Below are 17,500 nucleotides of genomic sequence, written 5' to 3' on the forward strand. Positions count from 1 at the left end.
TCCTCCTCCGAGGATGACGACGTCGACTCCCCAGACTCCTGTTGCAGCTGCTGCTCCCGCTCCCTGCTGCGCTCCTCCGGTCTCTCCTTCACCCGCGCCGGATGATGCTGCTGCTTCTGCTGCTGCTGCTGCGATGGCCTCCTGTGGGCCTCCTCCCTCTCCTTCTCCTTCTTCTCCTTCTGTCTCTCGGCGGGGAGCTGCTGCGCCACCACCACCTCCCTCCTCCTGTCGCCATGCTTGGACTCCTCCGCGCTCACCTTACAGTAGAGAAGACATATGGGGAGGTCAGAAAAGATGGGGGAAAAAAAACAAGACTCAAACACTGAACATGCAGTGCTTTGTGACATTTTAATCTACTATATTATTAAAGCAACTCTACATGGAATGTTAAACTGTCAGTCAGGAGCTGCTGCAGAGATTCTTTGGTTACACTTCATTTTACGGTTCCTGTTAAATAATTGAGGCATTAATTAGGTACAGTTTAACAAAGTACAGAAGACCTATATAACAGCAGGTAACATGCAATTTAATGATAAAAATTGCTTAGACGGCATCATAATTCTGAGCAAGGAATGAGTATTACCAAGATTGAAATCTCATCTTGTCACAACTTTGCAATATCATTGATGGATGATATTTTTTGCAGGTGCTACAGGCATCAATGGGTTAATCCAGCCCTGCAGGTAGATGCACTAAAAAAAGGAAGTGTGGCACGAAAGGTCACTGCTTCCTTTGTTTTTCGCCAGGGCTGTCACTTCTATATCGTGTGGAGGAATCATATCATAACACAGCAATATCCATCCAAATCATCCCAGCCCCTGTCAGTTCTAAGATAAGCAACAACACTTCAGTCACGTCAATCACTGACAGCACACAGCTCTGGTATCTGATTGCGAGCTAGCTGCATCTCCTTCATCACAACATCTGCTGTCATTGCCCTGACCAGAAGTGGCTTCAGAATGATGTGTGTTGTGTAGTGTAGAGCTGTAAGGCTATACCCCTCTAGAGGCAGTCCCGCTGGGTGCAGTGATGGCAGCCGTGCCGGTAGTCGTGGTGGTGTTGGTGGTGGTGGTGGTGTTGGTGGGTGCGATGGGGTGCTCTGAGCGGAGGTGGTAGTCCCGGCCGGCCTTGGAGCGGTAGGTCTTGCCGCAGTGCTGGCACAGGAAGGCGGGCTTGTCAGCCTCTGACACGTCCCGGCCGCAGCGCTTCTGGTGGTACTGGTAGCCCATGAGACTGGTGAAGTGGGCCGAGCAGCCCTGAGAGAGAGAGAGAAGGAGAGAGAGAGAGAGAGAGAGAGAGAGAGAGAGAGAGGGAAAGAGAGAGAGAGAGAGAGAGAGAGAGAGAGAGAGAGAGAGAGAGAGAGAGAGAGAGCAGAGACTGAGGGGGGCATTCAGCCTTCGCTGTGTATCTCTATGCATCCACACAGTGAGATGCGTGACACATAGTTTTAACACATGACATGAATACAGGCTTATTCTGACATCCAAAACACACGCACACGTACACACACACACACACACACACACACACACACACACACACACACACACACACACACACACACACACACACACACACACACACACACACACACACACACACACACACACACACACACACACACACACACACACACACTCCTCTGCTCCTCTCTGAGTTGCCTGGGAGTAAATTGAAAACAGAGCGATGATGTGTACATGGGCACCATGACAAGGAGAGGAAGGACAGAGCAGAGGAAGGACATACAGACAGACAGACAGCTCAGGAGAAGAGAGCAGGGGGCAGAAGGGGAGAGAGTGAGGTACAAACGGACAGAAGAAGGAAGAAAAGAAAAGAAAAGAAGAAACGAAAAGAAGAAAAGAAGGAAGAATGAGAGATTGGATGGAGTATAAGGGAAAGGAAGTTTGAGGAAAGTTGCACAGAAGTAGAGAAAGGAGGACAGAGATGGAAAAGAGTGAACGAGTGACAAGGAGGGAAAGAGAGAGAGAGAAAGAGATAGAGAGACTGAGGAAGGGAGGGATCAGAGCAGGGCAGACAGGTAGGTGGACGGAGGGATGAGGAGGAAAACTGTTTCTGACAATTGCTACGTGTACATGATGTTTTTGAATCGGATCTAATAGATCGGATTTAAGTAGATCGGATTAAGAGTTATTTTGCGACGTGTATACATGGCAATTTCACTTAAATGCGATTAAACGTCTGGGGAAAATAAAGCATTGCGATTGGACTGAGGACGCACGTGCTGAGTGAGCCAAATAAGGCGTGGGGGCGTGGTCGCCAAACCTCCGGGGAACTACTGGGACACAAGCTTATCTTCAGCCCGAAAATGAAATCCCTCAGTGGACTCAAGGCTGGTAAAATCCCCTTTGGGTCTGGTTCTTTCAAATGCTAGTTAGCACCCTCCTAGCTTAGAAAAACGAACTGGTGAAAGGGTGATGTGGAGTAACTTTGTTGTGCTTAATTACTTCGTGGGGCACTTTTACATCAATATATGGAAGCCACAACATTTATAGTCGCTTAGGGACTTTAAATTAAGCAAAACTTTAATGTGAAAATCAACAGGAAGTGCCGCCATCTTTTTCTCACTGACAAAGAGCACGGGCTCTTGGCGCCATCCTGTGGTCAACGAGCATGCGTGGAACGACCGGATTTATTGTAATTCTGATTAAAAGGTTACATGACAGAGGAACGTGTTTAATCGGATTTAAAAGAGGAATAAACCACCCACTTTAATCGGACTTAAGTTTAAATCGGAATAAACTTAAATCCTGTTCGGTAAGTGTTTACATGATGTTTTTAAAGTGGAATTAAGTTTTAATGAGATTTAAAGTGAGTTAAATCGGATTTAAATGCCTCATGTAAACGTACCAATTGACTGAAAAGGACACTGAGGCACAGAAAGACATGCAGAGGAAATGACACCGAAAGAGCAACGCTCACAGACAATCAGAGTAGAAAAAAAACTAGAAGTGAGCACAGTGACAAGGAGAGGGGAGGGGGACGGAGAGACAGAGAGAGAGAGAGAGAGAGAGAGAGAGAGAGAGAGAGAGAGAGAGAGAGAGATGGAACGGAATGGAAGGTGTACAGAGCGGGCGCTGGAAGAAAGGATGACAGCTGAGTAAACCACAAAGAGACAGACATAGATGAAGAGATTGAGTAGGAACGAGAGAATATTACTATGGGGGAGTGATGGGTACATGGGACACAGCAGACGAAGAGAGGAGGAGGAGGATGGGCAGCGAAAGAGAGAGTGTTCTCATTCTCTCCCTTCTTTTATTCTTTCATTATGTTTCTGTCCACGAATGCTCTGGCAATATATTGAATCGTCCGTCATGCCAATAAAGCAGACGAGAGCTTGGCACAGACAATCAGGCTGAACAGTGAACAGTGGGACGATGAGGGAACTCAGAGGGTGAGGTAAAGAGAGGAAGATGAGTGATGGAAATAGAGAGAGAGAGAGAGAGAGAGAGAGAGAGAGAGAGAGAGAGAGAGAGAGAGAGAGAGAGAGAGAGAGAGAGAGTATAAGAGAGAGGGGGAATTGGCTAACAGTTCCAGAGAGAGAGAGAGAGAGAGAGAGAGCTTAAGAGCGAGGGGGAATTGGCTAACAGTGGGTGTATTACAACAATGAGGCAAGGAGGGAAAGAAAAGGATGTAATGGAATGAATAAAGAGATGGGAAAGAGATGACAAAATAAAGAAATACCCTGTCAAAGAAAGAAAGAAAGACAGCGAGAGAGACAGGCAGGGAATAAAGACAGAGAAAAAAGAGGGAGGAAGGCAAAGAAAGAAAGAGAGATTGGTGCAGAGATAATGTAAAATAAAAAGTGGGACAAACAGAATGAGAATTGGGGTGTAGGTGTACTTATGAGCAGGCCCAACGACAGGGGGGGGGGGGGACAAGCGGGTATGTTGTCCTGTGAGCAGGGAGACAGGGGGCCCAGAATTGGGTCCCCATTACATTGCATTTATTTATTTGGTAGGGGGCCCTTTCAGATTACTTTTGTCCTGGGCCCAGCGAAAGCTGTCAGCGGCCCTGCTTATGAGTGGTACCTACCTATACTACCCTACAATGGCAAAGCGCAGTAACGACTTATTTTGTCAAACTTGTGTGTTCGACTGAAAATGGGCTTTATAACACCTCCTTTACTTTGTGACAAAGCCTTTTGGTCTAGTTGTGTCCCATTTTAGAGATATTGCTATGTCAAATCTGCAGTAACAGCAATCAGGCCCACCGACAGGGCAGGACAAAGGGGGATGTTGTCCCGGGCCCAGGAAGATAGAGGGTCCAGAATTGGGTCCCCATATAACATTCTATATATTGGGTAGAGCCCGTGCTTGACACTAACTTTTTCGCTTACCAGACATTTTGGCTAGTGGTTTTCCTGACTCACTAGCCATTGTGCCTTTTCGCTAGCCATAATTTTGTGAACCATCATAGCAGCTTTAATGAATTATATAATAGGCTGTAGGCCCTAATAATGTAATGTAGGCTAATATAATATAATATAATATAATATAATATAATATAATATAATATAATATAATATAATATAATATAATATAATATAATATAATATAATACAGTATAATATAATATGCTATAGGGCCTAATAATTAGAATTGTTAGGCCTATTAACTGGTCCATGCATGCATGCTATGCAAAGAACAGATTTACTGATCTGAGGAATGGCATAGCCTATAGTATATTTACCATGCAGAAACACCAAGCACAGTGTTGTGGAAGGGCACAAATGTAAGCTACACGAGAGCAAAATATTTTCGTCTTTAATCTGGAGGGACTTCTTCATATCATATAGGCCTATCTGTGGAGGTCGCCGTCCAAATTGATGCGCAAAGTAGATAGCGTAAAGTCATTGCCAAGTTCGCCTGTCCTCGGTCATGGATGTGGAATAACACCTCTTGTCCTCTTCTATTTGCTTATAAAAGTTTCCACTAGAAAGCACACACAGATGCGGTAACTACAGAAGGGGCTACGACTTCCTTTCATTCCGTAGTGAGTTAAAATACATAGCATATGGGCGCAAGGCGAGACGGGCACCTGCGAAGGGACATGCAATGGGATGCTTTTGTGCAGTCTGGAAGGCTACTACTGCGCGTTTTTTAAGAACGGTTTGACAGTCGGGAACAACAGCACAAGAAACATGGAGGAATATTAAGGTATGAAGACAGGCCTACAGGCAAATCAGAAAATAATTTAAACCTATTCATTATTAATGCCGCATGTGTCCTTGTCTTATCACTGCGCTAATCAGTCTTGAGACTTTAACAAGAGTAAGACAGACTGACGTGTTTTCCTCTCGCTTTGGTCATTTTAATGTCCACTACTACCAAGTATTGTACTAATGACAGATCACAAAACAGGTCAGTTGAGATGAACTTCGCTACTTTATTTTCACGTGAATGTTTCCAGTGACATTTCCAAACGCACGCTGATGTCCCGGTAGCTCGCTGTCACTCCTCTTCGCAAGACTAGTCGCTCTATCAGATTCTTGGCATGCGTGACACACAGGTGACACGTGACACAGGTGCTTCATGGGTATTGTAGGCTCGCGAAATCGCATTGTATTGCTTTTGTAGCAAAGACGGTCCGAAGAAAAAAACTACAAAATGCGGTGCCTCATTATTCAGAATAGTAACGGACCCGCCAGAATGGCTAGTGAACCTTCGGTATCTACTAGCCAACGCCGACTTTCACCCGCATTTGGCTACCTGGCGTGTGTTAGTGTTAAGCCCTGGGTAGGGGGCCATTTCAGATTACTTTTGTCCTGTTCCCAGCCAAAGCTGTCAGCGGCCCTGATTGCAATAGCCAACCTAATATAAAAACTCTAAAGGCTTTTTTCTCAGTTTCGGTGTCTTTGTAGTTACTGCACTTTTCCTGTGTAGCAGAGTAAAGAGACAGAGAAAAAGAGGAAATGAGTGATTAGAAAAGAAAGAGTGAGAGAGGTAGTGAGAAGTGGTGTATATGACTGTGTTGTGTTTACCTCACTAGGGCACTTGATCTTGCCAATCTGCTTGAGGATGCGTCGTAGCCTCTCCCTCTCCTCCTGTCCACCTGCGTCACTGCTGCCTCCTCCTCCTCCTCCTCCTCCAGAGCCGTCACTCCCGGTGGTCTGTGTGAGACGCAACAACACACATAATGTACATGTGACTGACATCAATCTTGGGTTTCCCCCCCTCCCCAAATGCTAACCCTCCAATAAAGAGAAATCTCTCTCTCTCTCTCCCTCTCCCTCTCTCTCTCTCTCTCTCTCCCTCTCCCTCTCTCTCTCTCTCTCTCCCTCTAGCAACACATACATGTGGCATCAGCTGTGGGTGCCTTATGCTCCCCAGTGCCAACACCCGCCAAAAAAATCCCCAAATCACCCCCCCCCCCTCCCCCCACCCCACCCACCTCTGTCTCTCTTTCCTCTCTGGGAGACCACAGCAATACATATATGTGGCATCAGCGGTGGTGGGTGTCTCATGCCCCCCCGCCTCCAATCTAAATCCCGACGCCAACCCTACAAAAAAAAAACCCAAATTCCCCTGTCTTATTCTCTCTCCCTCTCTCTCCTCGCTGGGAGACAGCGAGTGGCGAGGAGTAAATCTTCCATGCATGGCAAATGTGTTTCCCATCAGTGGAGGCTCGCACTGCGCCCGCCAAAAGCCATTAAACAGTTTATTGGGAGTGAGGGAGCGCTGCTCCAGCCTTGTTTCGGGACAACTGTCAAAACCCTGGAATCTGTGCGACTGCAGAGCGACAGACAGAGTGACTGACTGACTGACTGACTGACTGACTGACTGACTGACTGACTGACAGACATGGAGATGCCTGTGCATCATGCAGGAATTAGGAACCTTTTCCAATGGCGTTCAGTATACGCAACAACTTATGTCTGTCTGTGGATGCTGTTATGCTCGGGACAACTGTCAAAACCCTGGAATCTGTGACAGACAGCAAGATGGCTGTGCATCGTGGAAATGCAGACATTTTGTCAACTTTTTCCTACGCCGTTCAGTATACACATCAACTTGTGTCTGTCTGTGTATGCTAGTGTTTCTCAACGGGGGTGGTACAGCCCCTCCAGGGGGCGTTGGAGAGCTCCAGGGGGGGCGTTGAGAAGAATACAGCTGAGAGGCAGTGGTGTTTAGTTGCCATTGGGGGGCATTAGTCATTTTTTAATACTAAGGGGGGCATTGTCAGTCATATGATGATGTCAAGGGGGCGTTGGTGGGACTCTTGTGATGAGGCCAAGGGGGCGTTTCTTCAAAAAAAGGTTGAGAACCACTGGTGTATGCTGTTGTGCTGGTTTGTGAGGTGGTTTGCATGTGTGCGAGGGCGTCTCTCCCCCAAGTGTGATATTACAAATTAATGTGTTGTTTTATGGCTCCCTGCGCTTTGCCAACATCATATCTAAACAGTTGTGGTAATAAAACGACACTGAGTCTGATTATAAAGCAGCTCTGGAATCTGAAGGGAAGGAGAGGCAGAGCGGAGATGGGGAAAGAGAGAAAGAAAGAAAGAAAGAAAGAAAGAAAGAAAGAAAGAAAGAAAGAAAGAAAGAAAGAAAGAAAGAAAGAAAGAAAGAAAGAGAGAAAGAGAGAAAGAAAGATTGAGAGGGGTGTAGAGCGAGCAAGAGAGAGAGTGAGAGTAAAAAGTGAGTAAAGGATGGCAATGGCACGAAGGTTATGATGATAAAAATGAAAAAGTGAAAGAAAGAAAGAAAAAAGGAAGAAAGGAAAGGAGGGAAGAAAGAAAGAGAGAGAGTGTAAATGCTGGGTAGCTGTCAGGGCTCCCAGGCCTGTCCAGAGTGGGGGCTCAGAGCACAGGCAGCCTTGTGAGCAGACAGAGTAAATTGCTTTGCAGAGGCCTTGTCAACAGAGCTGGAGGGCCAGTTTGATTCACGCACAGACACACACACTCAGGCACACACACACACACACACACACACCACACACACACACACACACAGAAGTGTGCGCTCGTGCACACACACACACACACACACACACACACACACACACACACACACACACACACACACACACACACACACACACACACACACACACACACGCACACAAACACACGTGTACACACACGTGTACACACAGTATGCAAGAAGGTGATTATTTACACACAAACACACACACACACACACACACACACACACACACACACACACACACACACACACACACACACACACACACACACACACACACACACACACACAGTGTGTAACAGCAGCCTCTTCTTCTCTTCTCTCCTTCCTTCATCTTTTTTTCCTCCACCTCCTCCTTGTGTTTCCTCTCTCTCCATCCCTCCACAACCCTCTCCAACGAAAATAAATAAAACTCAAGAGGAAAAAACACACACTTTGCTAGCGCAGAGAGCCATGGCAGAGAGCTGTGAGAGGTAGAGGGAGGGTGCGACAGATGGAGCGAGAGAGACAGTGTGAAAAAAGTGTGTGTGTGTGTCAGATGGAGGGTGGAGTGAGAGAGAGAGAGAGAGAGAGAGAGAGAGAGAGAGAGAGAGAGAGAGAGAGAGAGAGAAAGAAGGACAGATTCTAGGATAAGAGGAGGGAAAGTTTCCAGTGGAAAGATGAAAAAGGCCCAGTGTAGTAGAGTAGAGAAGAGAGGAGAGGAGAAGAGGACTGTAGTGTAGTGTGGTGTGTGAAGGACGGCCGTCACTCTGGTGAGAAACTATGGGAGATTCCACATAGTAAGTTTACCCACTCTTGGGAAGGAGAGAGGATTGGACACACACTTAAGCCTTATTCCGACGGGACTAGCTTGATGTATGGACGTGGGGGAATGTGATTTTTATCTCAGGACGTCGGTAATAGAAATGGCCGATTCGGACTGGATTGAAATATCTCAGTAAACGAACAGAAATTAGGAGGGGTTACTCATCACGCACCTGCGACTGCATTTGTCATGCGCGTGCCAACTCCACAATATTATTATTGATTTTTGAGCACAATATTGCGCATCCATGGAGGCATTTGGTCCCGTGGAACAAATATTACCTGTTGGTTTACTAACCCAGTGGTTCTTAACCTTTTTTTCTTGAAGCACCCCCTAACCTGTGGCCAAGACAAGCCGCGCACCCCCAACCTAAGCGTCTACGCGTGTATACGCACTAAAAAAATATTTGAGTGATTAATTACAATAATTCTAGCTTTAGACATTAATCAATACTTTAATGACTTTATATGGGGACCAAAATACGTCTTAATTTGGTCTTGATTTGGCCTAATTATAACGTTTGGAAGCAGAATTTTGGTCACAACCTCAACACAAACAAAATTCCACGCACCCCTTAAAATCTCGGGCACACCCCCAGGGGGTGACCTCACCCCAGGTTAAGAAGCACTGTACTAACCCATCGAAATCCATTCTAATGCGTCTGCTTGCGTGTCTTTTCATTTGGAGTGCGTTTGACCATACTGTCTGATTTTGACAGCGAGCACAGCTTGGAACAACTTCCTAAAACAAAACTAAAAGTTTACTGCAAGGCTGTAATGTTTGCATGCCGGGAGAGAATGGATATATTGTGTGTTTTGAGCACTTAACAAGACATCTTTACATAGGGTCGCATTTGGACGGGATTAGTATTACCCAGGGTAATATCTCCGGACCCTTTTACGGGAGGTAAAAGTCGCGGTGAAGATTACCCGACATACTCCGCTATCTTCACTGACTTGGCGCGTTCGGACGGGACTACATTTCCCGGTTATTATTACATTACTCCAGGTCCTCCCATTAAACTAGTCCCGTCGGAATAGGGCTTTAGAAACACATGTGCACACACACGCACAGTAAACTTTGCAGTACTGTATTCATTGAACAAACTTATGACAAAGTGGGAAAGTGGTAAATCTGACTGTGTAAGTGTCAAATTATCACTGTAAAAATGTACTGTGATAATCACACACAAACAAGTAGCAGACACACACGCAGGCACGCACACACACACACACGCACGCATGCACATACACAAACAAACATGCACCCTCCAAAAACAGGTTGTCATGGAGGACAGTGCTCTTCTCCAGATTGATGCCTTTAGCAGTGCCTGTGTGAAATCCATACCCATTTCACTCAGGCAGCAAATGAGTCACCTAAGGCTGCTCTCTTTTAGCCCTTAACAACCCCCCACTCCCTCTCCCTCAGCAGGGCAGAAACAAGTGCACAGCCACGTCCAACAGATTCTCGGTAACTGCACACATGTATCTATAAATCTTTACTGACGTTTGCACGCACACAAGATGAGGCAAGACACTTAGGCCAGCCACATATTCAGTTTTAGCAACACACACACACACACGCACGCACGCAAACAGGCACATACACACACATGCACGCACGCACACACACACACACACACACACACACACACACACACACACACACACACACACACACACACACACACACACCACACACACACACACACACACACACACACACACACACACACACACACACACACACACACACACACACACACACACACACACACACACACACACACACACACACACACACACACACACACAGACTGAGGGTGGGTGAGTGAAAGACAGAGTAATAAGTGTGGCTGTGTAACTGTAACTGAGAGCTCCTTGCACAGTCAAGTCTTGAACCCCATGACCTGACAACAACAACTCAACAGTATGAGAGACAGATGCATTACTACCCGGTGAGCTTCAAGTCAGGCAGCTCTGTTGCGTCTCTCAGTGGCGTATGTGTTTGAGGTGTTGTGAGGGAGGCTTACTAACAGTCTACACCAAAGCTCTCCATTACACACTCACTCATGTAGCGAGACAGTGAGAAGGAGAGGGAGAGAGAGAGAGAGAGAGAGAGAGAGAGAGAGAGAGAAAGAGAGAGAGAGAGAGTGAGAGAGAGAGAGAGAGAGAGAGAGAGAGTCGAAGCGAGCAAGCAATAGGGAGAGAGAGAGAGAGAGTGAGAGAGAGAGAGAGAGAGAGAGAGAGAGTCGAAGCGAGCAAGCAATAGGGAGAGAAAGAAAGAGAGCAACAGAGAGAGAGAGAGAGAGGGTGCCACATGAACCACAAAGACACAAACTACCTTTGGATGTGTTTACATTAACATTAATGTGTCGCATCAATCTTTGATGAGGCCTTAAAGAAGTGCGCTGGGGCTGGGGCTCGGGCTGGGGCTGGTGCATAATTCAGCAGGCCTGATTGGAGCACTAGTGCAGCAGGCCCTGCTAATGCACCGCTGGGCAGCCGAGACAGCGGAGACGGTGGAGTGGAGCAGGGCTGTGGGCCGGATTAATGCACAGGCTAGATATGGCTGCAGCCTAGGGGCCCCCACCTGCCAGGGGGCCCCTGATTGGCCAAAAGTGAAAAATCTAGGAATTGTGACAGGTTGCAATATTGACAAATCCATTCGTCGTATTGAGTACAGTTGGTAGACAAGTTATCCTTATGACACTGCCTATGTAAATTTGTCCTCCAGGGGGCCCCACAGTGACCTGTAGCCTAGGGGCCCCAAACTGTCTAAATCCGGCCATGGCTGTGGAGCTGTGATGAATCTCTGCTCTCACAGCCTCTTCCATTCACAAAAAAAGCAGAGGCAGCAACATTAGAAGGCCCCAGTGGATTTATTCTATACACTCATGCACGCACGTACACATGCAAACACAGACACACACAAACACAAAATGTAGTTCTTAGAAAGTTCTGACAAGCTGACCGTGCAGTAGCTGCTAGTGTGGAACAAACAGTACTGTGTGTGTGTGTGTGAGAGTGTGTGAGTGTGTGTGTGTGTGTGTGTGAGAGAGAGAGAGAGAGAGAGAGAGAGAGAGAGAGAGAGAGAGAGAGAGAGAGAGAGAGAGAGAGAGAGCACTTGTAAGTGTGTGGGGTGGTTACATCGACAGTTACCACTTTTGTCCCTCTGCTGTGGTCACACGGGCGGCCTACTGTGATATATTATAACAGAGCTCTCACATAGCCGGAGTGCCATACAGGACTCTCAGTGTAAGACTACACCACTGACCCACTGACCATGACACCGAGACACACATACACACTCCACCTTTAACACACACACGCACGCATGCACACAAGCACACAAGCACACAAACACGCTCTCTCTCTCTGTCTCTGTCTCTCTCTCTCTCTTACACACACACACACACACACACACACACACACACACACACACACACACACACACACACACACACACACACACACACACACACACACACACACACACACACACACACGCTCGCATGTGTCAAAACAACCAACCAAGCACACCAACACGGCCACACATGGCAATCGGGCTAAATTTACACCGCTTGTCATTTTCATCCCCTCTGAAGCACAAGGAGGCAACACAATGCGGCACAACATGTTGCAATATGGCTGCCATGCCCAATATAAACAATATGGGGCAGGACGGGCACAGCTTGTCAGCGTGGCATCATAAGAACCAAAGCAGGCAGGCGGGCGGGCAGACGGGGGGGTGGGGTGTTATTTTCATCTCCTTCCAGAAATTTCCTGGGCCGGCCCTCCCGAGTGAGATCCCATTATGCTCTGGCCCTGTCGCTTAGGCTGAGCCCATCTGCTACCCCCAGCACGGACGCTCCGCGCCCAGCAGTTGCAGGGCGAGCATGTGAAATGAGATAGCCGAGAGGGGGAAACTAGCCGCCCCAAAATGGCTGACATTGCTGTATCTAACCCCTTACTGACTGACGACTGGTGTAAAATGACACTGCTGACCATAAAAACTACAAAATAACAAAACAAAGAGGGACTGTGTTTTAGGATTTTAACATTGTCAGTGTGCACTGTGTTTTTGGTTACAAGGTCTGGACAGCTTGTCTGTGTGTCTGTGTATGTGTCTGTGAGCAGCATGAGTAAGTGGTGTCTTAGTCATTACGTCTCTCCCGCCTAATGAAGCCCACACTGTGTCCTTGTCACCCTTAAAGGTCAGCAATCCACTGCACCCCATACTACCAGGGCTCTAAGTTAACACCAGTCAACCGGCCAAAGGGCGCGATCACACAGAACGTGGATTTTACAGTAGGAGGCGGATGTATTCTATTGTTTGTCAATGAAAATGAGCGGATTACGCGTCTGATATCAGAGCAAGGCGGGTTGCGGATTCTCCGCCTCTCCGCGCCGGGCGGATCGAGTTGAAAAAAGTTCAACTCAAGGCGGAAAACCCGCGGCGGATTTCCAGATGTTCGATAGGAGACCGTTATCAACATTCATATCAGATTCCCTATTCAACGTTAGGAGAGCAAGGAAAGAGCTCGTCTTCTATTCATTTTACATAGATGAATGGACAAAGCATTTTGTGTAGGCTATGTTTTTTCACATCATTTAATAACACAACACCATCGATTAGGCTACGTTGCGAGTGACAGTTGTCGTTACGTTGCCTAGTCACCGCATTCGAATAGGCAGTGGATCCGCGCTTGGTGTGGTCACTTCTCATTAATCAGCTGGATGCGCATCGCGGATTGTAGGCAGAAACCCGCGTCCGGTGTGATCGCGCCCAAATGCTGGTGAAATTTCCATTTGGCTGGTAGAAAAGACCAACTTACTAGCCACTTTGACCCATTATGAGTATGTGTTTGGCTAGTGAGATAAACATCTAGCCATTTTTTCTGGTGATCAAAAAAAAGTGAATTTAGGGCTCTGCCTACTACTATGTGTGTATCGTAGAACCCAGTTAATACACCACAATACGGTGTATTGTGCGCACTGATATGAAACCTAACCCAATGGCAGCTGCCTTTAGCATTTTCTTTTTATGCTCACTTCTTTACCCTGTACCTACCATAATGTACACTCTACATACTGATATGATATCCAACCCAATATTACAGTGTAAGTGGACAATGTTATTATCACTAAACCCAGCAGTACACAGCAGTAGTAAAACATGTGTAATAGCAGGTGTAATATACAGTTTTATCACCAATCCTTTGCAGTCCATACACTATATTTCATATCCACAATATAAACACAAGAATAGTTTCATAAACATCGCTATCGTGCCAGAGCCGCAGAGTGATGAGTGAGTGGCACATTCCATCAGCCTGCACTTAGCTGATGCTGTTATCCAAAGTGGGAGCGGAGGAAAACACATACCATAGGAGGTTACCTAAGGACAACGCTACGCTCTCAAGCTAATAACACAAGTCTAAGCAGAACAAGTGTACGGTGCACAGTACCTGCAGGTATGGATGGATGCTGGAGATTTGACAAAAAATCAATTATTTGTAAGTTGTTTAAACACTTGATTTTTAAAACCGGTTTGTGCTTGTGTTTTAACGTGAACTATAACTTGTGTTTGGTTTGTTTTGTGTGATGCTATAAACAAGTGTTTCATTATATGACTTGTGTTGACTTGTGTAATTCCCAGCAGCGGCCTCAGTAGCAGTATCGCTCGCGCAGGAGGAGCCCTCTGTCTGCCTGAGCCTGAGGCGCTAGTCACAGCCATGCTTCCCGCGGTGTTGGATGTCTGTGGGTTTATTACTTATCGCGTTTTATACCCTGCCTTTTATTTCATCGTGACGTTTTTTATGTCAAGTGTATGGCTGCTGTTTGTCTTGGCTGAGCTGGAGGGGAGGGGAAGGGGGCAGGATCCAGGGACCATTAGAGATGTTAATTGTAAAGACAGATCTTCCTGTCTCTGCTGCTGGATCACCTTCGCACCGCACTCTTGCTGTGCACAGCCACTGCTTTCAGTCCAGCCAGCGCTTGATCTTTATTTTATACACACTCATAGCTCCTGTTTAAATGTTTCCCTTCTAGAGGCGGTTTCTTTTTAGTTTCAAATGGTTATCTGCATGCATTGTGTCCCTGATGGTAAACGCACTCATATCAGATTCGTAGCATGTCTCCAATGAGTATCTATGGACGTCTAATAGTGCTGTGACATCTGTTAACACGTCAGCTTTTATTGAGCGACATTCTCATTGGAATAAAATGATGAATTGAATTCCAGTGCACACAAAACCAAGTGAGCGTCCAAAAGTTTTCAATCTACTTTGATTGCTAACCAGCAAACTAGTTAACATTATGGGGGGCTTTTGGGCACTTTCAAAACAAAACATGTTCATTCAGTTCATTCTCGTTGGTACAAAGGTTTTGAGTCTACTTTGATTGCTAACCAGCAAAGTAGTTTAAATGCATTATGGGGGGGGGGGGGGGGTGGGGGGGCTCAGATAAATGAAAGGAGGAAACAATCAATTGGACCAATTCTGGCATTTGCTGACGTGAAAGTGGACACCACCCCAGTCTGTATGCTGCATGGTAAGAACTTCATTGCCCGAAGAGAAACAAGTAATCAATACAGTAATGTATAAGAGCCCTTGAATATGAAACTGTGGCTGCTTGGGGACATTTTGTGTGTGAGCTGATGAGATATGCTGAACCTTTATGAAAACGCTTGTGTGGCTTTACTGGCCCACTGGGTCCCCCCCCCCCCCTCCCCTTCTTGATCTCTTCCCTGGTTATGACCAAGGCTGCAAATTAACACCGGCCAACTTGGTAGAAAATAAAACTTACTGGCCACTTTGACTGATAGAGAGTGTATGTTTGGCTAGTAAAAAGTTAACATGTACTTGCCAAATTATAGCGCTGTTCATGACTATACGTGGTGGTGATGATGATTTAGTTTGTTTGTCGTGTTGCTTTTGTTGTGCTTACCAGTGTTACCAAAAAGAAACTTGATAAAAACAGTTAACCACAAAAAAGAGCCTGTAACGTGCCCAGTTCTTATACGTAAGAATTTGATTCGCCATCTCTATGGGAGCAGCTCATTGGCTGTTGACCTGTTCGTCACATATCGACAGCCACTGAGCTGCTCCCATAGAGATGGCTCCCTCATCTCATATACATGTCCCAATGTTTTCCATCCTGGGGTGTGCTGTAGCTGTACCTTGTTGCTGTGCTCCGCCATGGTGTGGTAGTTGAGGCCGGCCTTGGACCTGAACTGCTTCTGGCACTGCTGACACTTCAAGGCGTCCTGGAGCTGCGGAGAGAGAGAGAGGTCAGAGGGGAGAGGGCAAAGGTCAAGTCAGGTCAGGTGTCGACTGTCATCATGGCCACCATGCTTGTGCAAAGGTCACCGGAATGACCAGCATGAGCAAAACCCCATGACACACTTAGTGGAAGCATTTTTTGGTTCACAAAGCACATGTTGCTTAATGCTTAATTACGCTACTGTTGAGAAAGACAAAAGGTTGTAACTCTGTGAAAAAAAAAACGTTTTTCGAAAAAAATAAACAGCTTGGAGTGTGAGGTTTACATGTCTGGCATTTGAACTCAACGACCTCCCTCTCACATGGGCAGTGGTATGGAGACTTTAATCTTTCGAGAGTACTGTATCTACTAGACTAATGCTTGAGCTGGCCTAGCCCCAGGGCAGACTCTTGATATGATGTTTAGTTTAGTTTGTGTGTGTGTGTTTGTATGGTGTGTGAGTGTGTGTATGTGTTTGTGTGTGTTGTGTGTGTACTCGTTATCTACTCTTTACTTACTCCTTCAAAAAAAAAAAATAATAACCCCTCTTTGCAACTGCACTTGTTGTTCTGTATATTTCCTGTGCACTTTGTATTTGCTTGTGATGTTGGCTTGATAATGTCCTCTTTTGAAAGTCGCTTTGGTTATAAAGCGTCTGCCAAATGCAATGTAATGTAATGTAATGTGATGTATGGAAGTGCTATAACCAGCTCCGAGGCCGGATATCCTACTCTTTCTCGTCCCTCTCATTTTGCCTCTCATCCCGACTTTCAAAGAGTGCGTTTCAATATGCGACCTTGCCTCCTCCACTTGTGCTTGTTTCCTCGCCCCGCCTCCTGGCCCAGAGAAAACGATAAAGTTTCCCAGCTTTCAGCCTAGCCACAACAACTTTTGAGGGACTGTTTTTCATTCACCATCCCAATTGCAAATGAGAAAAAGACTTTACAATTGAGCTTTTGCAAGATATTGAAATATAATGCTGTTGTCAGTGATGTCATCATGACATATTACTTCCTGGTACGAGGAAACAAGCACAAGTGGAGGAGGCAAGGTTGCATATTGTAACGCACTCAGAGTATCTTGATTTCTCTAGCTTCCAACATGTCTCCATGTCCTCCCTGCTCTACTGCAGGCTGTGGGTAGACTCCAATATGCGGACTTCCGTCCTCCCTTGCCTGCTTGTGACCTCAAGATGATGTCACTGACGACAGACGATTAATTCAATATCTTGCAAAAGCACAATTCTAATGTCATTTTCTCATTTACAATTGGGATGGTGAATGAAAAACAGTCCCCCAAAAGTTGCTGTGGCTAGGCTGGCAGGTGGGAATCTTCATTGTTTTCTCCACAGAGGAGGGGCCAGGTGGCAGGGCGAGGTCACAAGCACAAGTGGAGGACAGGAGTGTGCATATTAGAATGCACTCACTTTCTCCTTGCCCTTCTTGTTCCCTCCCCCTTCACCTCTCTTCCTCCCTCCCTCTCCTT

At 46.3% G+C, this 17,500-nt stretch overlaps 1 protein-coding gene across 7 annotated transcripts in view; it reads right to left on the reverse strand.

The window, feature by feature from the left end:
• Positions 1–17,500, reverse strand: part of znf512b (zinc finger protein 512B) — a 103,961-nt gene that overhangs the window by 9,975 nt on the left and 76,486 nt on the right. For all 7 annotated transcript variants that reach the window (XM_063208125.1, XM_063208122.1, XM_063208121.1 and 4 more), the window contains 4 exons: positions 15,933–16,025; positions 6,002–6,130; positions 999–1,256; positions 1–257 (listed from right to left, as the gene is read on the reverse strand). The exon at positions 1–257 is cut by the window's left edge and continues 358 nt beyond it. In XM_063208125.1, the coding sequence (XP_063064195.1) occupies positions 1–257; positions 999–1,256; positions 6,002–6,130; positions 15,933–16,025 (737 nt within the window). The remainder of the gene's footprint in view (positions 258–998; positions 1,257–6,001; positions 6,131–15,932; positions 16,026–17,500) is intronic.

This window comes from Engraulis encrasicolus, chromosome 10 (genome assembly GCF_034702125.1).
Source record: "Engraulis encrasicolus isolate BLACKSEA-1 chromosome 10, IST_EnEncr_1.0, whole genome shotgun sequence".
Classification (NCBI taxonomy): domain Eukaryota; kingdom Metazoa; phylum Chordata; class Actinopteri; order Clupeiformes; family Engraulidae; genus Engraulis; species Engraulis encrasicolus.